The sequence below is a fragment of the Centroberyx gerrardi genome, chromosome 9 (assembly GCF_048128805.1).
Source record: "Centroberyx gerrardi isolate f3 chromosome 9, fCenGer3.hap1.cur.20231027, whole genome shotgun sequence".
Classification (NCBI taxonomy): domain Eukaryota; kingdom Metazoa; phylum Chordata; class Actinopteri; order Beryciformes; family Berycidae; genus Centroberyx; species Centroberyx gerrardi.
Genome location: NC_136005.1, coordinates 10299909 through 10327617, shown reverse-complemented (window position 1 = coordinate 10327617; position 27709 = coordinate 10299909). Strand labels below are relative to the sequence as shown.

General features: G+C 41.2%; 4 protein-coding genes across 4 annotated transcripts; 2 read left to right on the top strand and 2 right to left on the bottom strand.

Annotated features, from left to right (window-relative positions):
* Positions 1-1271: 1271 nt before the first annotated feature.
* Positions 1272-12130, bottom strand: malt2 (MALT paracaspase 2). The gene is made up of 17 exons (XM_071920476.2): positions 11986-12130; positions 11298-11481; positions 10801-10967; positions 10210-10340; positions 8289-8445; positions 7997-8184; positions 7293-7389; positions 6936-6986; positions 6751-6792; positions 6437-6640; positions 5767-5944; positions 5082-5156; positions 4748-4875; positions 4014-4163; positions 2645-2802; positions 2221-2358; positions 1272-1866 (listed from the first exon to the last, which is right to left on the bottom strand). The coding sequence occupies exons 2-17, from the start codon at positions 11429-11431 to the stop codon at positions 1393-1395; spliced, it is 2472 nt and encodes an 823-aa protein (XP_071776577.1). The 5' UTR covers positions 11432-11481; positions 11986-12130; the 3' UTR covers positions 1272-1392.
* Positions 12131-12359: 229 nt separating this feature from the next.
* mrpl54 (mitochondrial ribosomal protein L54) lies at positions 12360-14930 on the bottom strand. The gene is made up of 3 exons (XM_071920517.2): positions 14721-14930; positions 14029-14185; positions 12360-12929 (listed from the first exon to the last, which is right to left on the bottom strand). Exons 1-3 carry the CDS (start codon positions 14845-14847, stop codon positions 12797-12799), a joined length of 417 nt encoding a protein of 138 aa, XP_071776618.1. The 5' UTR covers positions 14848-14930; the 3' UTR covers positions 12360-12796.
* Positions 14931-15096: 166 nt separating this feature from the next.
* On the top strand, positions 15097-17821 carry fam32a (family with sequence similarity 32 member A). Its single transcript, XM_071920505.1, has 4 exons — positions 15097-15196; positions 15642-15789; positions 17255-17308; positions 17550-17821. The coding sequence occupies exons 1-4, from the start codon at positions 15123-15125 to the stop codon at positions 17616-17618; spliced, it is 345 nt and encodes a 114-aa protein (XP_071776606.1). The 5' UTR covers positions 15097-15122; the 3' UTR covers positions 17619-17821.
* A 1936-nt stretch (positions 17822-19757) lies between these two features.
* Positions 19758-27413, top strand: hdgfl2 (HDGF like 2). The gene is made up of 16 exons (XM_071920494.2): positions 19758-19985; positions 20557-20633; positions 21234-21375; positions 21833-22012; positions 22635-22757; positions 22874-22942; positions 23072-23252; positions 23406-23490; positions 23615-23912; positions 24557-24690; positions 24794-24861; positions 25091-25161; positions 25293-25394; positions 25539-25695; positions 25809-25926; positions 26229-27413. Exons 1-16 carry the CDS (start codon positions 19914-19916, stop codon positions 26326-26328), a joined length of 1977 nt encoding a protein of 658 aa, XP_071776595.1. The 5' UTR covers positions 19758-19913; the 3' UTR covers positions 26329-27413.
* Positions 27414-27709: the final 296 nt, after the last annotated feature.

Sequence of the window (27709 nt, the reverse complement as noted above, 5' to 3'; positions counted from 1 at the left end):
AGAAGGGTTCGATTCTGGCTTTACTGGCAGAGGGATACAGTGAGTGTCAGGTTGCTTCCATCCTTAAAATTTCAAAGACGGCGGTTCATAAGAACAAGGTCAAGCAGCAGACATTGGGGACAACAAAGCTACACACCGGCAGAGGGCAAAAACGACTCTCCACTGACCGGGATGACCGCCCAGAGCCCAGAGAGACGGAGGAATGAGCGATGGCAAACGGCAGCTGGGGTCAAGTGCACGGCGAGGACGGTTCGAAACAGGCCCCAACTCTGAGGATTGGTTTTTCCAGCAGGACAATGTTCCATGCCACACAGCCAGGTCAATCAAGGTGTGGATGGAGGACCACCAGATCAAGACCCTGTCTTGGCCAGCCCAATCTCCAGACCTGAACCCCATTGAAAACCTCTGGAATGTGATCAAGAGGAAGATGGATGGTCACAAGCCATCAAAACAAAGCTGAGCTGCTTGAATCTTTGCGCCAGAAGTGGCATAAAGTCACCCAACAGCAATATGAAAGACTGGTGGAGAGCATGCCAAGATGCATGAAAGCTGTGATTGAAAATCAGGGTTATTCCACCAAATATTGATTTCTGAACTCTTCCTAAGTTAAAACATTAGTATTGTGGTGTTTAAAAATGAAAATGAACTTGTTTTCTTTGCATTATTCGAGGTCTGAAAACACTGCATCTTTTTTGTTATTTTGAGTTGTCATTTTCTGCAAATAAATGCTCTAAATGTCAATATTTTTATTTGGAATTTGGGAGAAATGTTGTCAGTAGTTTATAGAATAAAACAAAAATGTAAATTTTACTCAAACACATACCTATAAATAGTAAAACCAGAGAAACTGATAATTTTGCAGTGGTCTCTTAATTTTTTCCAGAGCTGTATGTGGCACAATCATAGTTAAATGACAGGAATCGAAGAAGCATTGGTGACCAATGATCAGTGGTGTCTTTTTGAGGTGTGTGTACAATACACATACATGCATCAAAACAGCAGTTAAAAAAAGTTATAGGTCTACAAACTTTTCATAAATTCACCTTAAATAATGCATACATACATGTTCTTTTTCTTCCTTTTGACAAACAAAGCACCTTCAAACTTAAGCTGCAAAGTAATTAATTATTTTTGTAATGCATTAAAAATGGGCCCTATTTCATTAATTTCTTACAGAAAATGTTTATAAGTGAGCTACACAAAAAAGTTAATGCATAGATAAGAGAACAACAACAGCAAAATGGACCAAAAACAGCAATCTCCATGCTGAGTCAATTATAATGAATTGGCAAATTCACAAGCGTTTTTATTTTTTCTTCCTTTTGACTTTTTTGTTCTTTTGCTGATTTAGTGCCAAAGTGTGTAACGACTAAATCATAGTGTGAGTCCCCCTTAACAAGAATGGAAATTGCACATGTTACTAAACTTGTAGTCTGTGTCCTTTACTTGGCTGTCGGTCAAGCTTTTGCTGGCGGTGAGAGGCTGAGGAGCATCACAGTCAAATTCAGGACTGTCAGTCTCCTCTGGTACATTGGTTCTCCTGGATGAATGTGGAGAGCCAGCGGTGGCAGATTCTTTGGCAGTTTGTGAATAATACGACCAGGTAGTTGAGGCTGAACCAATAGAGGATGTTTCAGAAGCAGGTAAGTCCGGCCCAAAGGCCTCTGCAAAGGAAGAGGACTCCAGGAGGCTGAAGGAGTGGAGGTCGAAGGAGGAGGAGGCAGAGGAGGAGCGAGGCATTCGGGGTTCATGCAGGTTGAGTTTGGAGACCAGCGGTTTGCCAACTGTTACTATTTGCCTTTCCTGGACGTCCTCATCCATGCTGGAATAGCGGTAGTGAAGACACACGGTGAATGCGAGCTCCTTCTGTAAAGGCAGTAGAGAGCAAAACGTGAGAGAAGAAGATAAAAAGGTGTAAATGGTTCTTAACTCTTCCCTAAAGAAACCATGGAACATATAATAATAAGAATCAAATCAACTTACAACACCCAAATTATGGTCTTTTGATTTTAGCAGGCAGCCCTCATTAAATCTTTTTCAAAACAAACTAGTAAAATAGTCAAAAGGTTACTGGTTTGATCCCAAGTACCAACTACGCCAAACACTACCAAAGTGTCCCTGAGCAACCATGTGCACCCGCTTTCTCGTAGGACAGGAATTGTAAACTAACATTAACTAAAACATCCATGCAGACGATGTAATGAATGACAGGAGCCTGACCTTGAGTCTCTGCAGGCCGCGGAGCCGTGTGTACAGGCTGGGGACTTCTGGGGACGGGAGATTTTCCTTGATCAACAGTATACTCCCCGCTTCAACCAGAGTCTCCTGATTACTCTTCTTCAGATCAATGTCCAGATCCTGCCATAGTAACACACAGTGCAAAGGCCTTTAGTTTTTCATGAGGCTCAGGCATTCAGGGCATTAACAACGCAACAAATGATGGACTACTCAAAATATGGTGTATTGTGGAAAAAAAGAAGGATGAAAGTACACAAAAAAAGGAATATTTATTTTCTTTTCCTTCCCAAGATCACAAACATGAGTCATTGAACCAGAACTAATTGTGCCTTTGTCTCATGTCTTTGAAACCGCTAATCTATGTGATATCAACAGAGATGAGGTTTGAAAGACTCCAACAACAAACCTCGGAGAAGTCGGTTAGCTGAGCGGAGCAGGAAACAACCTCCTTGGGCTTCTCCAGGATCCGAGTGTAGATGATCATGATGTTGGAAAACTCTGCAGCGAAGCCCAGCTGCACCTTCACTCCACAGTCGAACTGCACGTTACGGCTCTTAGGTAGGACTATGAAGACAGGCATATGAATCACACAAGGTCAGTTCATTCAACTCTATCCAAAGGAATAATTTACTCAAAGACAAAGCTTAATTACAAATCATTCTGTAGTAAGCATCTGCGTATACTGTAAAACCTACACTACCAGTCAAAGGTTTGGACACACCTGATTGAATGTACTATGTTTTTCATTCTCTTAAAGCCATTTTGATCTAAAGGCTTATGCTTAAATGCTTGAAATGAGTTTCTTAGACAAATATAAACAGTGAAGTTGATGCCTCTGTATGAATTTCTTTCCAAAGCCTTTGCCTTTCCATCAAAGCAAAGGGCGGCTACTTTAAAGAATCTAAAATATAAGATAGTTTTGATTTGTTTAACACATTTGTGGTCACTGCATAATTCCATTTGTGTTATTTAATAGTTTTGATGTCTTTACTATTATTCTAAAATGTGAAAAATAGTAAAAATAAAGAAAAAAGTGCGTGTCCAAACTTTTGACTGGTATATTAACTGTATCTATATCTGAACAGTTGATATTAATCTTTGTATAAACTGTAGCTATATCTAAACAGTTGATATTAATCTTTGTCTAAACTGTATCTATATCTGAACAGTTCATATTAACCTTTGTCTAAACTGTAGCTATATCTGAACAGTTCATATTAATCTTTGTCTAAACTGTATCTGAACAGTTGATATTAATCTTTGTCTAAACTGTAGCTATATCTGAACAGTTCATATTAATCTTGGTCTAAACTGTAGCTATATCTGAACAGTTCATATTAATCTTTGTCTAAACTGTAGCTATATCTGAACAGTTCATATTAATCTTTGTCTAAACTGTATCTGAACAGTTGATATTAATCTTTGTCTAAACTGTAGCTATATCTGAACAGTTGATATTAATCTTTGTCTAAACTGTATCTATATCTGAACAGTTGATATTAATCTTTGTCTAAACTGTAGCTATACCTGAACAGTTCATATTAATCTTTGTCTAAACTGTATCTATATCTGAACAGTTGATATTAATCTTTGTCTAAACTGTAGCTATACCTGAACAGTTCATATTAATCTTTGTCTAAACTGTAGCTACATCTGAACAGTTCATATTAATCTTTGTCTAAACTGTATCTATATCTGAACAGTTGATATTAATCTTTGTCTAAACTGTAGCTACATCTGAACAGTTCATATTAATCTTTGTCTAAAGAGAGTACCGTGAGCAATGGTCCACTGCAGGTTGCGGGCTGAAGAGGCTGCGGGACAGTCGGAGTTGTGTATCTTGTCAGTGAGCGCGCGTCGCTCAGACAGATTACTGCGCAGCTCCAGAGCCTGTCTGCCCCGTGTGATCGCACAGCGACCCATGTCTGAGGAGAGCAAACAACTATTAATGTACACATTCACTTGTGCAGTGAATGTGCCTTGTATCATTAGACATAAAGCATAAACAATGGGCAGTATCTAAATTAAATGTATTTGAAATATGTATTTAATGACTTTTGAGTATTTGTGTTTGACCAGAGTGAAAAAAATAAGATGTAATTTGCGTCAAGTATCAAGTACTTGGTAGTAGTACTTTTGTATTTTAAAATAGTCAAATTACTTTTCTATAAGATATTAGACTAAATGAATTGGGGACTTCTATAATATTTAGATTTCCTTAAGGTTTAAGTTGCCACCATTTAACAGGCAAAAACTTGTAGCTGAAGAAAATGTAACTATTGCCAGAATGCCAGAATTTCTGTTTCTGAAATGTATAAGTTACATAGATTTTAGATTTACTGACACCAGTAATTTATTCTGATACATTTAATGGACATGCATTTGTATTTTGTAACTAGACACATTTTCATGTATTTTTTCCTATTTCTGAGCATAAATAGCCAACTGCTTGCCCAGTCTACTGTAGGCCTAATTAGAGTTTCATGCTATAGAGTTGCGCTCCACATACCTTCAGCCACTCTGTCCAGCATGACTGTGATCTTCTCATCTTCACAGACTCGCTGTTTGAGGAAGCTTATGAAGATGCCATTGGACAGGCCGTCTCTCTTCACTTCGTACGCTTCTGCATCCACACATCTAAACATAACCAGCGAGACGTGAGAGACACGTTCTGACCTCAAGCAGGGAGACTAACTCACACAGGTATCCACCATTTTGTTTCCCTCTTTTCTCCCACACTGGACTCATTCAAACAAAGAAGCAGAGCAGATGAATACGGGCAGACACCATAATTCGCTGCATTACAGTCAGAAAAGTAATGTTTCAGTAGATGAGTAACTTACGTGGCATATCCAAACACAATGTTTGCTGTCACCTTCAGTGGTCCCGGTTGTAGAATGACATCATCATTTAGGTTTCTAATAAAGAGAACATTTTTAAGCACAGATATGTGTGCACTGCACAGTCAAATATAAGCTAATAAAAGTCCTCAATTTCCCATTTTCATCATACTAAGTACTCTAAGTATTCTAAGATGAAAGTTGAATTCTCCCTGGGACAACACTGAGCTAAATTAAGTTCAGCTGGTAATGATGACATAAACATAATGTATAAAGGTACAAAACAGAACACAGTAGAACCCTGTTTAACCAAAATCCTTTGGAAATGGAGGTTGTGCAGGAAAATTGAACGTTTACAACAGTGAAATGTTTGGAAATTCCAGACAAAATCTTAATAACCTTATAGACTCCATAAAACCCATACCAAACCCATGCATGAGTATCAAAGGGAACATCAGCCAGTATTTTCTCAATTCCAGAAAACTTTTCTTTATGGAGATAAGCAGTTTTATTCTCACAGTAATGAAGGTAAAACCAAATCTTTTATGCCTGTATGCTTAGAAAAATCAATCTGCACACAGTGACTATCTCGTGTGTAAGGGGTTCAGTTTGTAAAGGCCAGTACAGAAAACATAGTGCACATCAAACTCAACATAAAACATCATTCACAGTTAAAAAACATTCCCACCTTTTGCGACACATGTCCAGCAGGAAGATGTTGAGTCCAGTCTCTCTCTCCTGCATCCTGTGAAGAACGTTCTGCACACACAGGCAGTGATCTGACGTATAAGAGGCCGGCGCATCGATGGGAACCATGAAACTGTTGCCGTAGTTCTCATAACCGTGACCAGCAAAGTACAGCAAGCCTGCAGGAGGAAGCACAGAGAAGGGGAAGGACAAAGACAGTGAATTAACAGATGGATTCAGATTTATTGTAAATTTAGCCTGAACTTATCAGATTCAAGTGATATTTTCTACGCTTTATTCCATCAATCAGTAGAGTTAGACCAGTTTAAAGACTGTCAAACGGTCATTAAAAATAAAGTAAAGTTTATTTATATAGCACCTTTCACAGAGCAAAGTCACAAAGTAAAATAGAGAGAGTAAAATAGTTAAAATAAGACCAGAAAATAGTAAAAAAACAAACAAAAAAACAGACATAAAAACACAATAATAAGACCAGAAAACAGTAAAAAAACAATAAGACATAAAAACAATAAGACATAAAAACACACAGAATTACAGAAACAGAGGTTAAAAAAAAGGCCAGTCAGAACAGATGAGTCTTTAGCTGCTAGACCACAGACTAGGAATGAGTTTTGAACATTACATATTCTCCAAGTGGACAAGAGACCAACCGTAGACTCCCTTGTCCAGCAGCAACAGGAACTCGGTGACGGCGCTGTGCATCTCCTGCCAGTTGAGGTCGAGCAGGGAAACCACCTTGAAGTCCAGCTGCCTCAGGAGGTTGGTCAACTCGTGGACGTCGGCCATGGGCGCACAGAGCGGAGTGTGGTAGAGGTAGTTCATGTTGCCGATCAGGAGAGCAACTTTGTCTGTGGCTGTGGTGGGGGAGATCATTTAAGCATTTTGAATCTTATTTATTTATTTACTTTTTTATCTTTTGATCTTTAGATATATATTGTGACTTGGTGCAATAAGTAAAACTCACCATAGAAACTGGTTTTATGCCTGGCAGGACTAGGTTGAGCCGCTGTAACAAACGCAAAGTACATGAATATTTATCGTTACACTGATATGCATATACAAAAACAGGAATCAAGGTGTGGGGCGATGGAATGAGGAAGATGATGGAGGAACTAGAAGATGATGGAGGAACTAGAATATGGAGAATACCTTGACCATGATCAACTTCTACCCAGGCGGCATCACTGATGGAACTGGGGCCTGCAGAAAAACACACAAAGCAGGAAGTTATTCATGAAACAGAGTCATAAACCTGCTCTGATGATCAACTGTAACAAGTATAGTGGATCAAATTGTGTAACAGTGATCCTACAAAGAGTCATACCTATCCGTGGTCTATCTACGTTTACAAATACCTCTTATGTAATGTGTACTTGAGCATTTTTCTCCCTTTTTCTACTTGCCTTATCAATTAAGGCCTCTTTGATTTCTATAATTTACAGATTTACATTCTGAATACTTAAAAAATAGAAATAGAAAGATAGAAATAATGGTGCTTGGTCTCACCAATGGTGACCTGGACTGTGTGACTCCATATCTCATGGTACAAGTTGTACACCCTGCAGCTGTACTGCCCTCTGTGTTCTGTGGTCACACAAGGGATCTACAGGACACACATGGTAAAGAATACAGAATATCAGCACATTGATATAGAGGCCAAATGCAAATGTTAGTTGTCAGCTGTATCTTGATTTACATATCTAATAGACACCTGTGAGCAAAGAGTCGGTATTTCCATAGGATGTTTTGATAAATAGAAAAAGTCAGAGCTGTAGATGCATTTATCAGCCTCTATGAGGAAGGACAGTACAGCAGCCTAATGATTAGAGGCCATCCTGAAACTGAAAGATCACTAGTCCATCCCCTGCATTAACCAATGTGTCTGTTTAGTGGCTTTGAAACAGACAGTGAACCCCCGCCTGCTCAGATTCCTGTAAGTTGCTCTGAATAAGCGAGGCAGCTAGCTGCCTAAAATGTAAATGTATGACATATCTAACCTCTCTTCCTCAAGAAAAATCATTTGCATTAGTGCCCAAAGTATGCCCAAAAGTTTCTTTTGCTATTGCTATTCCTTGTTTTATAATTTTTTATCCATTGTAAAGCACTTTGTAACTGTGTTTTGAAAGATGCTACGTAAATGATTATTATTATTATTATTATACACTGTAGGTAAGCATTTATTTGACAGCACACTCCATGGATGCACTGACCCTGAGTGAACGTGTCTTGTGCTGTGGCATGGGCTTCATGTTGTGGAGCCACTGGTACTGGGCGGGAGGGTTGGCCTCAGCATGGCACTCCAGAAACAGAGTGTCTCCCTCTGAGACTGTCTGGGACTGAGGCTGACGGACGATAAGCAGACCGCTCACTGCCCCTGGAAACAGACTGCTGCTGCAGCCTGAGACGACAAGGTTCACCAAGACATCACATGACAGGGGAGGAGAGGAGAGGTAGAAGAGGAGAGGAGAGGAGAGGAGAGGAGAGGAGAGGAGAGTGTAGTACCTGGACTAGAGCCTGCAGAGCGGATGATGTGAACTTTAACCCAGTCAGAGAAGATGCAGTTTTCTCCACGGTTGACTCTACAGATGTAGTGTCCCTGGTGGACCGGGGCCAAAGGACAGAGAACCAGCTCTGGCGCGCTGCCAGTCCCACCCAAAATCTACAACAAACAATAAAAACAAATCATATACTGTACATTGCATCCATCATGACCATCATATGAATTTCTGTGTACAGTATAAATGACTTTGGTTGATGGCCAAGAAAATAAAGAGCTGAAAAAAGTATTCCTGTCCATGTTTCCTTCCTTTTTACTGAGATTTGCATTTCAAAACGCCCCTCTTAGGTAAATTCTCAAAAACAGCTTTTAAAATGTTGAAATAGTGCTGGTTTAAGTATGGGATAGCTCAAAGTGAGGAAATAATAGTCTTTACAAAATAAGTTATTGGTATGAGAAAACGCCAAGCTGAGGAAGTATTGCAGTTATAAAACATGTATTAAGGGAATTCAATGAGCCTTGCTACCATAAAAATTTTAATAAAAATATATACTGTTCATGAAATTTCTGTCTGAGGGATTCAGGCAAAGCTACAGTGTTTTTTCCCCAACAGATATTTGATAAGAGTCATCAAGAGGACAAATCACTTGTCTGGACAAGTGATTTGCATCCCAGTCCAGAATCCCAACAATCCAAATGACATCCAGGTGAGACTGAGGAGAGTCTGAGTACCAAGCTGCCCTCCTTCAAAATGATGGACAACATGGACCATGAGGATAAATCCTTTATCTAGAGGTCCATCCTGATTAAGGATCCCATGAAGCCTGCAGCCACAAGGATGAACCTGAGGAGAGTCCAGACTAATCCAGACTAGTCTGCCCAGCCTGGCTGCTGGGCAGACTGAGAGGAACAATGCAAGCCGTGTTTCCTGCTGCCAAAGACGCTGAGTTCAAACACCTGCCAGCCCGCTGAGGAGAGAGTGACGGGACGACCAGAGCCAAGCTGGGTCAGGAAACTCCGGGCCATCATCAAAGAGAGAAACCAGCAGAGAATGAAAGCCGCTGTTCACTCCTCAGATAAAGCTTCTGTCAGCAGGTCAGACCCCCAAAACCTCCCACCTCAGCCTGAGCATTGACAATTGTTTGAATTTCACAAAAATGAAACAAAAATGACCAAAGATTATCCTTTCAGCCTTTGTGCATATGAAATAATTAACTAATCAACTAATTGCCCAATCCTGTCCAGTATTACAATTACAATTATCACAATTCTATAATAATTAATAACCCAGTAGTTGACCTGAAATCTTAGAACTATTATATACACTCACCGGCCACTTCATTAGGTACATCTGTTCAACTGCTTGTTAACACAAATATCTAATCAGCCAATCACGTGGCAGCAATTCAATGCATTTAGGCATGTAGACATGGTCAAGACGATCTGCTGAAGTTCAAACCAAGCATCAGAATGGGGAAGAAAGGTGATTTAAGTGACTTTGAACGTGGCATGGTTGTTGGTGCCAGACGGGCTGGTTTGAGTAATTCAGAAACTGCTGATCTACTGGGATTTTCACTCACAACCATCTCTAGGGTTTACAGAGAATGGTCCGAAAAAGAGAAAATATCCAGTGAGCGGCAGTTCTCTGGGTGAAAATTCCTTGTTGATGGCAGAGGTCAGAGGAGAACGGCCAGACTGGTTTGAGCTGATAGAAAGGCAACAGTAACTCAGATAACCTCTTTACAACTGTGGTGAGCAGAAAAGCATCTCAGAATGCAACACGTCCAACCTTGAGGCAGATGTCTCTTTGGTAGCCGGTTGACACTGAGTTGAAAGCTGATACCTACCCAGTATTAGTAAGGTGTACTGAAGTGGCCGGTGAGTGTATTTTATGATAGATGATATGATAGTGTGTGATGGACTGACCTCCTCTTTGCCTCTGAACCACTGGTAGCTGAGTCCGGCGGGACCGGAGGCTCTGCAGGTCAACACCACCCTGCCGCCCTCTGAGGCCTGCAGGGACTGGGGCTGCACTGTGATCCGGATCTGCTCCGTCACTGCCAAACACACACACACACACACGCACAACAAAAACATATTCACAGTCATACATGCACAGACATGAAATGTTTATCCACAGCACAGGTCTTTCTATTTAGGGATCAGATATCATCGCAGGAAAGCCAGCCAGGTCACGAACTTTCGATTCCTTAAAAAACTGTTAGTGACTAACAATCTTTTCTCGACTTTGAATGTAAGATAGTTTAGCTGGAAATGTTTGTTCCCATTGTTTCCAAACAAGGAACTAATGCCACCCCAGCTAAGAAAATTAGGTATTTATACAAAATGGAGGAAAGATTTTCACTTCTGAAATACACTTCTTTTTTTTGGCATCCTTGCTAAAAAGAGGGGAAGAGAGAGAGGGATGACGTGTGACAAAGGTCCCAGGCCGAGTACAGGACCTTAGCCAAGTGAACACCTTACTGAATATGTATAGCACCTCAGCTGCCTATATACCTGTGGCGGTGAGGTACTGCACAGCATCCTGGTGGTCCATCCTCTTCAGGCAGTGGAGCAGGAAGGCCAGGGAGCAGGAGCGGTCGGCCAGGCGGGCCAGGAGGGAGCGGGCCGGGCTGCCTGTGGGGCTCAGCACCTGGAGCGAGCAGCTGGTCAGCTCACTCTCACTGCAGGACAGGAATTCAATCTGAATGGCTTGTACAAGGGGGTGTGTTTCTTTTTTTGGTGACTCTGGGGAAATGGCATACTAACATGATTCAGATTACTGTTATTACTTCACACCCCCAAGTACCAAAACCACCAGAAATATTAGGAATTGCCACATCCTAGGATTACTGTAAGATATACTGTTTCTCATACATTTCATACATCTGAAAATCCATTAGTGCAGGGTGTAAAAGCTCGAGGGAGTTGTTATGCCTAGGCAAAAAGGGATGAAAGTTGTTTGAACAATCTCCATACTTGCTACCCCTTGATTTTTCACTGCAGTTTCTCACCTGCAGCGGAATCGAGGCTGCTCATTCACTACACTGGCCAGCTGTCTCCATCCACAGGTGTTGTCCAGCATCTCTGCCAGTCTGACCAGAGCTGCTTCACTCAGAGTCCCGACGCTCAGGTTCCAGTCTCCCATCTCCTCTGTCACTACCGGTTTGCGTGATCGCGAACAACCCTGAAAATCCGCTGCATGAACAAAATGCAAGGAAACATGAAGCTGCGGGTGCGTTAAAACTGCCCGTGACACCCACAGCTCTCATCACATCTGCGGAGTGGGTTCATGATGACCCCGGGGTCCCCAGGGTGCCAGTCACGCCTGCGACTGACAGCGATGACATACAACAGTATACACATTGTTGAAACTTGCACTTGTTCACAGCCGCGACTGGTACGTGAGAAAACTGCCGGGGCGAATGACAGGCTCTCACTTAGTTGGAGTTTATCTTCTGAAAATGCACAGTGCAGGGAAAAGTCGCCTGTCGCTTTAAAAGCACTAACTTCATTGAGGAAATATATTCTGCAAGAGTGAAGTCAAAATGAAGTAATGCGTTGTAATCAAAGCAAACATCTGGCTGTCGCTGTAATTTAACTGCGCTGCGATTTGCCGCTTCCGCCATCTGACTAACCTCTCTGATAAAAGACGTAATGGATGCGCTACATTTCTGTAATAACTACATAAAGGAGACTTACCTGCTTTGAAGTGGGTTGCGATAATATACACAGCGATGATTATATTCCAGTTGTAGAGGAAAAACGAGCGACAACTCACATAAACTTCTGTGTTTGAGAGTTATGATTTCATACTCCAGCAGTCTGCCAATCTTTCTTCTTTTTTTCTCTCCGGATGATTTGCTTCTCATTTCGGTTCCTCATTTCTGCCATCCCCGGTAGGGTTGATCATTTGCATGAAGCGCTGCCCTTCCTACCATGTTGTAAAGATGAAGTTCACTTTCACCGCTCAACTCCAAAACGTGTGATAACTTACATTCATCCGTTATATAAGACATTCCGTAAGAGAGACCTACAGAGTGCTTCATTGAAGAAATGTCAGAGTCAGAGTTTGGAGGATATTTATTCATTCACATTTATTTATAATAAGTAAACAAAACATGTATTGTGAATTTTTTGGAAGCATCAAAACGGCATGTCATTTTTCTTCACAAATAAGGAATAACAGATGAACACCAAATCAAATTATTCTAGTGATCTTTTCTATACACATACCCAGCAAAGAGATTCTTGAAGTCACATACTCAAAAAGGCAAAGGCTGATCAGTAACAGAAACCAGCTTTCTTTCAGCTTTCATCTACTGTTACCAGATGTCCGATGCAGAGGTACCACTGGATATGTTTGATTTTCCAGAATAAGCCCACTGGATGAATGACAGGTTGTGAAGTAGTTGGTCTAACAGTGTCTCAATCAGGAGTTTTGAGTCTTGAGTCTTGGTAATTTAGTCCACAGTCTAAAGCACACAAGCTGACCACATCAGTCCAATTAGGCCTACAGCTTCTTCCCTTTATGTAATTTGTTGAAACGCCAAATGTTTTCCTTCCTCAGACGCTTCCAGTATTCCCAGGTGTCCGACTCCAGCTCGTGCAGCTTCTGAGCCGGTCCCAAATTCAACTGGAACAGCCTGGGTGAGGGACAAAACCCAAAGAGGGATCAGAGGTTAGAGGAGCAGGGTGTGAGACCGGAAGGTTGCCGGTTTGAATTCCTGGACTGGCTGAGAAAAATCTGGGTGGGGAAAGTAGAGAAGAAATGCTCTCTCCTCTCGCTTAAAAAGGAAAAATCCACCCTCAGATACTCTTTTACTGTTAGATATCATCCATCTGTGATGTTCAATGCATTCCAGGAGTTATTTTGTAATGAAGAAGTGTACTTTTCTGGTGTATCCGCTTTCCCTCAACCTGCCTCATCTACTTCTGCTTCAGTTAGTGATTTCTTGCATTTCCCAGAATGCCTTTCGACAACCCAGAGAGATTGTGCCTGAACTTGTTGCATTCATTACATGCAGAGGGGGAAACTGATAGCATAGTAACAGCAAGAGAGAGAGAATTTTTCCAGTCGATAAAAAAAGAGCCACTAACTCAAAACACAGCATGTCTTGTGGCTGCATTGCATTCTGGTCTATTGAGGCTTCTGTCGGTGGAGAAATCTGTATCTCTACCTCTTCTATGATAAGAGCCGGGTTTGCCAAAACCATCTTTGTATTTTAAATTTATAAAATTGGAAGTGCAGCAGTAGAATAAGTTTAAATTCCAAAAACACAAACATTGAAAGCAGACAGTAATGAGTTAAAGGGTCAGAGCCACAGTTTCAATTTGTTACGATAAAACAAATATTCATGTGTCCATGTGTTTTTTCTTTTTTTTTAAGCAATTAGAATAAAGGCACTTATTTATAGGCCTAAATATTAAAATGCCTGGTTTTCTGTCAGCTCCTGTGAGGAGGAGGGTTATGGAGTGAATTAAAAAAAAAAAGACCAGATGTACACTTGCAGTAGCAGACCTTAGAAGGGCCAAAGAAGTGCACAGCTGTGTGGCATTGAAGGACACATATGCAATTCTTGTTAATGATACATTTAATGTAAAAAAACAAAACAGTCTTCTCAACAAATATCTTCAAAGGAGAAATTAAATTAGACAGGAAACAGAAATGGAGGTAGGCCTAAGTGACGAGGACAAAAGAAAACTGGAGAAAAGTGACAGAAATAGAAGGGTTTGTGTCCTTACCACTCTGGATATTCCTCAGCAGGCTTCAGTTTGGGGTCTTCTCCTTGCTTGAGGATGTTGACTCCCACAGCGTAAGCTGTAAGTCTCTCCGGGTCTTTACACACTTCTGGACCCTTCAGGTCCTCTTTCGCCATGCCTTTACCTTTCCCTTTGGCCGCTGGGGAGAGAGGAAGGGCATAGTGACAATGGAACATATACTGTATATAACATTAATATCATGATGTCTGATTTAATGATTGACTGAAAAACAAAAGAACAAAGCAAGCTACAAAGATTGTGTTAAATTATAACAAATTATGACATGATGACTGAATGCAGACTTTGGTGATTTGGGGGTCTAGAAGAGCTGTGAGGGGTTGTGTTAAATTATAAGATGATAAAATAACATGACCAGGAGAAATAATTTCACTCCACTTCAGTGCATGCAAGAGGTTATTGGGACACTGGGAACAAAGCTGTTATTTGTGTTGGGAGACCATAGTAACACACATCAACCACTGATTTCCATGCTAAATCTCAGGTGGTGGAGTAACAGAAATGACCCAAACATGTCAATATCAGCTAGGCTTTGTTACATTACAGAGATGTTTCATCACCATAACAAATTTAATTGGGACAGAGAGAGACATATGCTGAATTACTTTATTTTGAAAGGATAGGATAACTGTTAGGCAGAGATGTCCTTTACTCACCAACTTTCTTCGCGTATCCACAAGCCGGGATTCTGCATAAAGTGTTGTTCCTGCAGAGCGCCGATGTAGTGTTGGCTGCGATGCATTTCGTTAACGTGACTGTCCTGAATAAACTGTAGCCTGACATCTTTATTTTAGGTTACTCAACAAAACAGCCTGCCATGCGATGGTTTGACATTCATAGTTCTTTTGCTTCCGATTTCCTCTGCGTTGTTGTCTCTGTAAAAGTAATTCATGATTATCTGCACTGCCCCCCGCTGGCGGGGAAGACGCACTACAGCCCGAAACAGAAGCCTGGTCCAAACCTGGCTGCTCGGCCCGATCCATCCGACAGGTGGCAGCACCGATCTGCAGTTACCATAATAACAAAAGAGAAGAAAAGTATTCGTCAACACCTCGAAAATGTCGGAGTACGCCGCGGCCCAGAAGAGTTCCCTGAAACTGAAAGGTTTGGGATCAATTTCAGCCGGGAAAAAGTAAGTTTCGTCGCTTTTGGTAGTCTTTTATATAACAATATAACGTGTTTAAACGATACAAATCATTTCGTCAGGTAGTCGCGACTGACAGAAGCGCCCGTGTATCCAGCTAAGCTAATGTTAGCCTGTTAGCTAATCGAACAACACAGTGTAAATTCAGCCAGGTTTGCCTATGTGTCATTCTTGTAACTCGTGTACGACGGATTGAAGGTGTCATTTGTAGACTTTTGGATGATAACGTGCCTTAAAGGTAACTGTTAACGCTAAACGACAGCATGCTGAAAGGTATGGCTTGTAATTATCTCGGTACGATGGTCTGAGAAACAAGTCGACTATTATTTTGTTTACACTGTTGCGATTTAGTGAATCTCTCTCTGTGTGGGGATGGGTGGCCTGGCAATCCACCGACTGAGCAATAACTGTGTATTGTATTGTCTTGTTCCAGAAAGAAAAACAAGGATAAAGAGAGGAAGAATCGTTTGGAGCAGCAAGTCATGACCAGCCAAAATGATGAGGAGGAGAAGACCAATAAGGGATACGTTGATAAAAGAACACCCGCTCAGATGGCTTTTGACAAGATGCAAGAGAAGAGGGTAAGTTGCTTTTTATCAGCATTTAAGAGCCATAGTGCTTGGTCAACATTTTGAGGCATTGGTAATCTCTTTATTGTCTGTAGTAGTGCTAAATATAATATTACAGGTGGATGTAAAGCAGAAACTGCTCCAGTATCGTGGCCTCAGCTACCATGTATTCAAACTGCCATCAACCACAACACCATACTAATGTGGAGGTGCATTCCTTAACACAATCCAGCAATGATGTGTCATGTTCCTAAACAAGTACAGAGAAGAGTGGAGAAAATCATTTTTGCACCTATTCATAGTATTCTGTTAAATCACCACACGGCCATCTTGGTAGGAAAATAACAGGTGATTGTAATAAATTAACAGGTGATTACAATCAAATGACAAACACAGCCAATGAGCTGTGTGTATTGTAAAGCGCCATATTGATAGGAAATGCATGTGACATCATGGGAATACTATGAATAGTCACAGGCACAATGGAGTGTTATGGTAAGAGTGAAGAAGAAGAGCCCAGAAAAAGCAGTTATTTACATCAAAAGCACAAACAGAATTGGGGGAAAATGAGGGACCCACTGGCTAGGAAACTATCCAAGTGTATGATAAATGCTGTTTATGCTGAATTGGCTTCACAAACACAAATACACCAAGTTTTTCAGAGATTGTTCCACTGGCCAACTTACCTGTTACGCTAAGTGATGAGACCATAGATGCCAAAATCATCCATATGTGCCCGATAGATTGTTTGCTTCAGTGCTGTTTTGAATACTGGGGAGTGTTTTCCCTGGTTACAGAGGAGATGAAGCTGATAGGAGATAGGAGACTGTGTGCAGTTACAGGAGATTAATATGTGGTTGCTCACCTTAAATGGTTCCAAAAATAAAGTTGTTTCCATCAGCTATATTGAGTTAATGATATTTCATTTTTTTTAATGTATGGGTGGGTCTACAGACCATGCAATAGAAACCACTAACAACTTTTTACTACTAAAAGGTCAGCCTTCTTACTTTGGATAATGCTAATCGCCTACTATCACTCAACATATTGTATGCTAAAGCGCTAGAATGGAGCGCATTAGAGCAAATGATCAACCGTGGACACATGGGTCATTTTGGTGTCTCCGTTCTCATTACTTACCAAGTAAGTTGACAAACGGGCCAATCTCCCCAAAACTTGGTGCTTTTTCATTTTAAATATCTGTTATCAGATTACCAGCTGCATCACAGTTGGTGTTGCAGCAATTCAATGGCATTATGTCAACATTAGCATGTGATTGATTGCTGACAGGTGATGTTGCCCAAAAGGTGTTGGGTGTTTGCAGGGTGTCTGCATGGTTACCCACCACATCATTTTAAATCAATGTGAATACACTTAAGCAGCATCCCTGTGTTCATAGACTGACAGTGTTATCGTTTCTTTTTTAAGATTTCCCTCTAACATTTCATTTTCTTTCTTTCTATCTGTTTCTCTACAGCAAATGGAGAGGATTTTGAACAAAGCATCAAAGACACACAAACACAGAGTTGAGGTAAGTCATGTCCAGCCTTGTCAATTCAAACTTGTGAAACACTAAGGACATTCATTCAAGTGAAATTTCTGGATGACCAAAGTACATCAAAATGTTTTAGTTTATTAATATGAAACATTTATGCACATGCGTTGCAAAACTCCCTGTGCAATCTAATATGCGGTTGGGGTTCTTTCAGCTTCATCAGCAGAGAAATGCCAGTGACTAACAGTATGTATTCGATCATTTTGTTTGTCTGCAGGATTTCAATCGGCACCTGGACACCCTGACAGAGCATTATGATATTCCCAAGGTCAGCTGGACCAAATGAAAAGGACCAGTGGATGTTCGCTTTTGTTTTATTTTTTGTTCACCACTTTGTAAAAACTCCCGTACCACATTTTTGGAAATGTACATTTGTTGTTTGCTAGTTTAATGTAGATGGCCGTTAAAATTCTTGTTTAATTGGCAGTGTTCTTGTTTAATTCCTGGTGTGTACAGTAATTATGGATTTGATTAAATGGATACCTTTTACTTGTCTTGCAACTTTTGTCTCGCATTGCATACATCCTAAATGTAATTTGCCCACAGAACATAGCCAATATCGCATAGATATTGGCTAATTAGATAAAACAATGTATAATAGAACTTGTCAGAATCTATAGAGTATATTCCTTTTTTCATCCTGATACACACATTTCATCAAACTACATCCATGCATCCATGCAGCAATCACACGGCTCAAAACATGACCACACGTCTGATAACAAATTTGTAGTTTACACAATGAGAATTATTATTGGTTAGAACGGCAGATTGACCGCAGGCCAAGCCAATAGCGGAGGAGGAAAGGCGGGACTTCCGCCCTGGTAATTGTAACTAGCGGAAGCTTCATATTGAGCTGCCTGCCTCCTCATCCATGGCCTCCTCCGACACGATGAAGCTCTCCGTAACACTGCAAGACTCTATTTCCGTTGTGCGGCAGGAGCTCATGTAAACTTCAAAATAAAAGTCCACAAGTCCCCTGGGCAATTTATCTATTATTTGGTTTCAATTATCTAAGTCATGCTGTGTCATCAGAGAGGTGACGGTGTTTATTGTTTATTGTGGATCCCCCATTAGTCGACGCACAAGCGACAGACTAGTCTTCCTGGGGTCTTCCTGTGTGTCGACCTGACGGTGTTTAATTGCTGAGAAGTTAAAATGAAGGCAAGGCAAACTTTATTAATATAACACATTCATACACGGAAAATTCTGTGCGCTTCACATAAAACAAACAAAAAAACCCAACATAATTTGTCTAGCAAAGAAAGAAAGATAAAATAGGTAAGTAAGGATAATAATCAACAATCAACTCATAAAATGACATTGGAACGACAAAAAGTTGGTAATTATGGATAATAAAATAATAGTAAAAAAACAAATACATAATCAAAATAACTTGTATCTACATACAGACGATTTAGTAAAAAGCCACAGAGAAAAGCAATGAAGTCTGTTTTGTGAAAATATTTCTACTTATTAAACGTGTGAAAGTAGCTGCTATACCCTACAGTTTATTTTGGCCTTAGATACTTAGTGTAGTCACTTCTAGCACATACTAAACAAATTAGTCTTTTGTCTACACTAATGCTGAGACCGAGACGGGACTGACTCCCTCACATGACCAGGAAGCCCATTCCACAGTAGTGAGCTCTGTGTGAAGGCTCTGCACATACAGTTTTATTTATTGTGGGAACATCTGAAGTCCTTTGAAGTCCTGCATCCTGTGAGCTATTGTGTGGATATGAATGATCAGCTCTTTCATAATGTAACCCCACTCTATATCCCGCAGATAGATCTAGTAGATATAATACATATCATTACATACATACATATGCATAGCCTATAATAACAAAATATATATCAATTGGTATCTATTGGTAATTTCCCAATTGTCCTTTCACTGATTCAGTTGCAGACACAGCTTGCAGTTTGCGCCGTCACTCCCCAACAAAAAGTCACTTACATATGGTCTCCTACTGTGTCTGTGGTACTCTAAATAAAGGGTACCGTACAGGGACCTTATTGTGCAGTGATATTATCGTTTGGAATATTTTTTCTCCTATGGTATCACTGTAAATATTCCTATACCATTCCTATAGGATATTATATCTAGTTTATAATTTAACTGTGATATTTGTATAGTATCCTTAGACTAAAATGTATTATTGGATTACTATACTTATTTTCCGTAAGGGCTCTGTGTGACAGAAGAACCAAATTTATTTAACGTCAAAGAAACGTTTGAATTATCATTTAATTGCTATAACGCATGTCACCTGGACAAAATAAAACAATTTTTTTTCATCAAAAAAAAAAAAAAAAAAAAAAGTACGAAGTCTTTTATTCTGAAGTCGGACAACAATATCTTACCGGAAGAGGCTTGTGTTTGCGGCTGTGTTCACGCCGCTGTCTCATCTCGCGGTAACGTAACGTTAGTGGACTGTTAGCTTGCTAGCTAACCCTCATCGTTTCCAGGTTTCGTGTCGACCTGAAAACAGCAAACGAAGAGAGACACAGGAAAAGCTACGCAATTAAATAATCTTAAAAAAAACAAACAAAGGCTGCAGAGAGGAGCGGGAGAATGCCACACAACTTCCAGCCCGGAGACTTGGTCTTCGCTAAAATGAAGGGGTACCCCCACTGGCCAGCCAGGGTAAGCAACCGGAGGGGCGAAGGGGGTGGGCGGGCGACTGGCTCCTCTGCATGGGACGCCGGACAAGCTTCTCTGGGTATCCTTGGCTGTATCTGACATGGATACCCATCTCACAGCTACATAACATTAATTTTGTGCAGGGTTAACTGGCTGCACTTTGCGATAGGCCCAAATTGTACAACCATTATGATTTGCATGAGATGCTGTTGGCCTAATCTGCATAAACGTACAGCAGCGAAGCTAACGTTGTTACTTTGGAAATGACGTTTGGGTCGTGCGTGCGTATTTTTGTCCAGACCCAAGGCTTCTTTTTCATCCAAAATACTAATTCATTGTGCACCCCAAAATGGTTGAATCCCTGTTAAATGTCCATACATGTTGTGTTATTGGGCTGTAATGTCCATGTACTGTAAATCACATGATGGTATATGCTAGAAATAACTCAATAACTACATGACACCATGTTTTCTGAGTCCTAGCTCATACTAATGAGGCCTTCAGAAAACTTGGGAGTGATATTTTCTTCTTGTCTGTCTTCTTGATTTTCTCCTGACTGTCTGTCTGTCCACAGATTGAAGATGTGGCTGATGGGGCAGTGAAACCACCTCCCAATAAAATACCAATTTTCTTCTTTGGGACACATGAAACGTGAGTACAGTACTGCATCTTTAATAGTTTACATAGAACAGTTAATTGTTTACAGAGAAATGTTTAACCCTAGATGATGGCAATTACCTATACTTATATTTGAATAGGGGAAATTGAATCATTAATCAATTTAGCCAACTGGAATTTCATAAGCTCACCGTTTTAATTTGTAATTGTGCTAATGTGTAAATTTAGACCTTGACTCATCTGTGTGTTAGCATGGTATTCTCTTTTGTGATGTTGATATGTATTTTCTTGCCATGTCATTGTTTGTCAGGCTCCTTTATGAAGGTATAGTAAGTTGTGTCAGGTTTAATATGCAGTATGTTTTTGAGGGATGTGTTTATGTGTTTGATCCTGCATCACACACCATCTGTTTGGCAAGATGGCAGATGCATTATACTGACACATTCACTAGGTGGCACAGTCTACTGTTCTCTAGCTCTTCCTTAAGTCAGTGTAAAACCTCATTAGGGTAAATGTAAACAAGCCTCTTGTCTTTCTTAATTAGCCAAGTTATTTAGGAAAACATTTCATTGGTTGCTTTCATAGTAAATATAGTTAATTTTTCCATGTTTTCTGTCTCTCTGTGTTTCACAGTGCATTCCTTGCACCAAAGGACCTTTTTGCCTATGAGAAGTATAGAGAGCGCTATGGGAAGCCCAACAAGAGGAAGGGATTCAACGAAGGCTTATGGGAGATCCAGAACAATCCACATGCCTCCTACAGTGCCCCACCTGTAGTAAGTTCACTTTTTTAAATCAGAAATCCTAGGGAAACATACATAATTGTAAACTGAAACAGAATCTGAAAGATACCTTTGATATCGATTTAGCAGTTACTCTCCCTTCAGGTGTCATACTGTATTATCCACAGATTTTTCTCCTGCCTGTTGCTCTTTTGTTGTTCATGATCCTCATTTCTATGATTGATAATTTGTTAGAAATCTGGTGATGTGGTAGTCTGAGTCATGTCTGTTGTTGTTAACTCATTAGCAAAATAACTGTAACTTATGAATTTCTTCTTATTGAAATGTTGCAATTGCGAGACACTGTGTGGGAGTTTTTTTTGACACATTTTGTCGACTACAATACTCGGTGACAGATGCGCCAGGGACCTACTGTTTTAAGATTTCAGTGTCAATACGTTTTTAATGAGAAAATTCCTACTCATCTCTCCTTATCCTGATTCGTTTGCAGCCAGCCAGCTCGTCTGACAGCGAGGGCAATAACGCCGGCGGAGGGAGCGAGGAGGAGGAGGAGGATGAAGAAGCTGTGGTGCCTCGGAAAGCGGACTCAGCAAGCGAGGTTGATTCTGATTCCGGAAGTGAAGACAGAGGAAGGGGAGGAGCAGTGAAGCGGAAGCCGCCGCCTGCTAAGGTGATTGTGCAGTCTTTTTCATTTCAGACTGTGTCGTTGGAATTAAACCCCTGACAGAACTTAACAGCCTTTTCAGTGATTTGGCTGTTAAAAGATTAACTCTTAAGATCGCTTTATGTGTCATCCGAATACTTTGTTGAACAGAAAAGTCTTAAGTATAATTTAGCAGTAATACACAAGAGGGAATTCTTTAGCACAATTATGGGTACAAAGACGCTAGACACGGGATACAGCCGAGTACCGTCAGCAGCACTGAAGAACCCATAATTATAGTAATAATAACCCATAATTGCTTGAGGAGGGGTACCAACATATCTATATTGATCGAGAAGTTTTTTTAGAAGTTGTATACATACATAAGAATGAAAAACAGTAAAAAGCAAGAAAAAACACTAACTAGCTCCCGTGTTATGACAATAGTTGGCATAGCAACCAAAAAAGCTTGACGAGCCGTACTTAATGGGAATTATCAGCATGGCTGGAATGCATCTTTGACCAATCAGATTGCTTGGCTGAAACAACCTGTTGTATAATGAATCTTACCCCATTTTAAACAGATTGCATGCAAAATAACTACGTTGGTGCAGTCGATAAAGTATAATTTAATCTAATCCCATTTTAGCGGCCCCCTCCTCCAAAAAAGGCCCGGGGCTCATCCAGTGACAGAGATGGCGAGGAGAGCGGATCCCCGTCTGAACCAGAACCCTCCCCTTCAGAGTCCGACTCTGGCAAGAACAGTGACCAGGTCAACACACACACACACACACACACCCTGGCATGATTGTTGGAGGTTTTGAAACTAAACAGCCCACAAATTAATATCATTTTGTTGTGTTGTTTTTTTGTTGCTTTCCCCAATAGGACTTCACCCCAGAGAAGAAATCTGTTGGACGGGGTGGAAAGAAAGCAGGAGGCAGAGGGAAGAAGAAGGTGAATCATTAGGGTCAATCAGTGCCAAGGGGGTTGACTTTTGCACAGTTGTGCAGTAAAAGTGTTTGGGTACTTTTTGTAATGGCAGTTTTCTCTTTCTTTCCCCTCCTTTTCTCTGGGGTGCTGCAGAAGGCTTCGTCTGACTCTGACTCAGAATCGGGGTCTCAGTCAGAGAAGAAAGCAGCGGACAGCGAGTCAGAGGACGAGAAGCCACGGCCAGCCCTGTCCGGCTCCGAATCCCAGTCTGGCTCAAAGTCTGACTCAGAGTCAGACCCTCCGCCACGGAAGGGCCCTCAGGGGCGCAAGAAAGGTGAGGGTTCACTCTTATTAAAAGGAGCTATATCCGGAATCCTAGAGGTGTAGTTTGTTAATGGAGGAATAGTTGTATGCCCTGCTTTTTGCTTCAGTAACTCCAGCAGTGCCCTGCTTTCTCTGCCCTGTGCCTGTCCTTTCCCATCCACAGAGAAACCCCCACCAAAGCCCCGGGGACGGAAACCCAAACCTGCCCCGGCAAAACGAGCACCTTCATCATCCTCCGACAGCGACAGGTCAGCCTGCTCTAAGTCTTCTGTTCTTTTCTGCTCGTGCCCCACTGTTGATATATTATGAATGCCCGGTGTACAAATCAGTCTGCTGTGAATGGCAGCATAATGGCGGCCCTGTTTTCCACAGTGACAGTGAGCCCGACCGCATCAGCGAATGGAAGAAACGAGACGAGGAGCGCCGGCGAGAACTAGAGGAGCGTCGGAAAAGGGAGGAGGCGGAGGAGCTCCGCCGGCTACGTGAGAGAGAGAAGGAGGAGGAGGAGAAGAAGAAAAAGGAGAAAGAGAAGGGTAAAAAAGAGAGTGACAGTGACAGTAGCAGTAGCTCAGATGAAGGCGTAGACGATCACCCGCTGAAGAAGTCCAAGAAGCCCCCTCCGCCCCCGATCCCTGCGCCCTCCGACTCTGATTCTCCAGCCCCAACTGAGGTACAGTCACTAGCTGGAGAAACACAATGTATGGGGGAGCATGGATAATGCTTCTGTTTTTAACCATCATAAATATACTTTACATTTTGCTTTATTCAAAGGAACAGGATTGCACATGACAGAGAGAACATATTACGATTTTTGTATTCATTTTCGTCCCTCTGAGCTTCATCAGCAGTCACTTGCTATGATGACTGTTTTGGTCCATATTCGGGTGTCCATTTGTCTATTGGCAGTGATTTATTGACTGTTTTTTGAGCAGCTACTCATCTGAAACTTTGCCACCTTAGTCTTAATAACAAGTCTGCTTCAACCACTAGGTTGTAGGCTATATATTGATATTTGGTGTTCTTTGAAGATGTGTAAGAATAGAAACATTGCCTGTATGATGTCCTAAATACAAACCTGTTAGATGTGAGAATGATCTAATTTAGCTAAATGAATTCCCTGCCATCTACAGGTATCCTTTTTCAAGTCAGAAGCAGATCTCTTGTCTGTAGACACTGATGATGTGCAGAAAGCAAGAAACGCAATCCCATTCCTTTTGAATTGATGTTCTGTGGAAAGATTATGCACCGACTAGTCAGAGTGCAGTGGCTTAACTACAAACTGTGTGATTCTATTTTGCTTTTCCCTTCGCAAAGGTGAAAAAATCTGCCAAGCGGTCAGACAACCAGAAGAAGGCGAGAGGGAAGAAAGAGAAGGAAGGAAAAGACCGAAAGGAGAAAGAGCTAAAGGAGAAGAAAGCCCAGCGGTCAGAGGAGAAGTCCAGGGCCAGGTGAGCGCACCATGGGGAACCAAAGACTACAGTATATGAACCTCATTAGGTTAACCTCATAAAAAATGAATGTACACAGATCACTGAGCTCCCTCTTCCTCAGGTCAAAGCCTGAAAAACCCAGACGCAAACCAGAGAGGCCTCCAGAGAAGAAAGTGGAGAAGAAAAAGGGTCAGTCTCCTCATACAGTCACACCCGGTTCTCACAAACACTGAACACTGTCAGTTGAAACAGTCAAGTGATCATAGCCTGGTGGAAATTAATTTGCATAGTATGAAACAATGCAACAAGTAGACAGATTCACTGAAAGCAGAGGTCAATGATGTTCAATCTTGTTTTAATGAGAGGGGAAGTAAATATGTATTGAATAGTGACCGTTATTTGGTGTGTCCATGTGCAGAGCCATCACCAGAGGAAAAGCTACAGAAACTCCACACAGATATCAAGTTTGCACTCAAAGTCGACAACCCAGTAAGTGACATCTCTGACATAACAATGACATCGTCCTTTTATTTACGAGAAAAAAAGTTTCACTTCTTCCACTGTCTTTATGCAAGCATCTCTGCACGTCCTTTTTTGACTGAGAATTGTGTGTTTCCTAGGACATAGAGCGGTGTCTACAGGCCCTAGCAGAGCTCGAGGCTGTGCCTGTCACCAGCCAAATCCTGCATAAGAACGCTGATGTTATTGCCACACTAAAAAAGGTGCATTTTCTTCTACACGTGGCATGATATTTGACTTAAAGTAATGGCCTAGGTCTGGTGCATTAACTGTACTTTTGTTTATTACTTATACTTTTGTTCTCCTTTTAAATTATCTTCTCCATTCTTAACTTTTCCCCTGTCTAGATTCGGCGGTATAAAGCCAGCAATGCAGTCATGGAAAAGGCTAGTGATGTCTACAACAAGTTAAAACTCCGCTTTGTGGGCAAGGGAGAGGTGGTCGCTAAACCTAAAACAGAGGAGAAGGAACCACAAGATAATGGAAAGGATACACAAAACACAGGTAAAGGCTAGATATGTTTACTGTGCCCTGCCCTGCCCATCAGTCAGTATAATACATTTGATGAAAATGAAATGATTATCTGCAGTATACCAATATGGATTTTCTTTTTCTAGACTCCACTCCTGTGAACGGGGAATCGGAAGAGAAAAAAGAGGATATGGAGGTAGAGGAGAAGCCAAATTCCCCTGCCCAGGAGGAGAATGACGAGCACATGGCTTCAAGCCCAAACAGGTAAACATCCCCTTCGAAGCAGAACGTCTTTGTTTACCCGCTCTACATTCGGTTGTCACTGTATGTGTAACTGATGGGATTTGAAAGCGGCTCTCTCATGTGGGAACTGAAAAACACCCACCTGTCAGTTAAAAGGGAATCTTCGTTGGCAAAGGGCCATATTTAGGCTCGAGCAGAACTACTGTGCCCCGTATTCTACATATTCACTCAATACTCAAATGGCAATCTGCCCCATTCAATACATGTGTGGCACAGTAGACGCAGCAGTAGTTGTGACTGTGTGCTTTCTCTTTCTCCAATAGACCCAGCCCCGACAGCCCTGCTGAACAACAGACGCACACGTACGACGAAGCAGACCACGGCATCTCTGCAGAGACAGAACCACCTGCCATAGAAAGCTGAAAAACCTTGAAGAACGGCTACAGCGGACCAAGTGCTAAAAGACGGTGGCCTCCTTTGTTTAACATCATTCGGTCCTCCTGGCCCAACGCACCCCCAGCATTTTCCTACCTGTTAAGCCAATGTTGATGTTTTGGACATTTTGTACTGTAATGATATCAAACCAGAAGGCCCCGGTGCTTAAACACTTTGGTCCATTGTTTATCACAGCGAAAAGGAAAGCTCACTAGTCTGATAGTTTGTGACACTGCGCGAACCCCCTTGTTTCTGAAATGTATTTTTCCTTTTATACGACACTCAGCCCGTCCCGGATCCTCACCCCATACCCCCAGCTCCAGGCTACCATGTTTTTTCTCCCACATGAACTCTAACGTTGGTCTTTCATACTGTATGTATATTGAGTGATTCCATTTTTAGCACTTCTAACAGGAATTTAGGCGGGGCTAGAATGATGAGATAAAACTTTAATGATCCCTGTGGGGGAACTGGGCGGAAATGGAGCCATGCTGTGAATGTTTCGCTTTGAAGATTTTGTGCAGCCGTACATCCGTTGGCTTTACCTTTTTTATAAAGCCTACAGAACATCACAAAGGCCTACTGTCTGTGTGTTTGGGACAGTGAGAGTGGTGCAGTACTATTTGTGTGAGTCTTTTATGTTCGATATTTGTTTTTTAATTATCTGGTCTTGCTTCCTATTAATCCAGTCTGAAATGTTAAGCCATGAAATTCAGTCACTTAAACTGTTTTCCAACTGAGGTCCACCTACTTTTTTATAACCTTGTTTTCAGATATTTGCGTCTATATTTTTGTCTTAACTAATGAATGCTGTGGAGTTACACGCCCTGCCATCTTGTTTTCCCATAGTGTCTGCTTTCAGTAACTTGCATATTAAATGGGATAACTGTACAGATTGATATGGCCCTTATTTGCAAGTTGTGCAAAAGCTATTCAGATCCCATGTAGCTGCAGCCTATTTTGACATTTGCCTGTCACACGCATACAGCAGAAGTGTTTTTAGTGCTATGTAAATTGGTAAAACATTTCTATGGCAAAACAATTCTATACATTAGTTGAGACTTGAATAAAAATCTCAGCATGGTTTTGGTCCCAACTTATTTCTTGGTATGTAAAACCTGCCTTTCATTTATTAGCTGTGCCTTCTTGTGATAAAAGGGATGTTGCCAAAAGACCACCAGACAGCTGATGAGTTTTAAATTTTTGGTATGAGGCACTTTATTATAATTATTGCATATCCATCCGCTTGTATGTGGATGTCTTGTAAATACATGGAACCTATTAATAGAAGTTGTTGCCTGCTAATTTTATTAAGCAATATTGCATGGACTATCAGGCTGACAATGTCATCCATTGAATTTGATGGGGA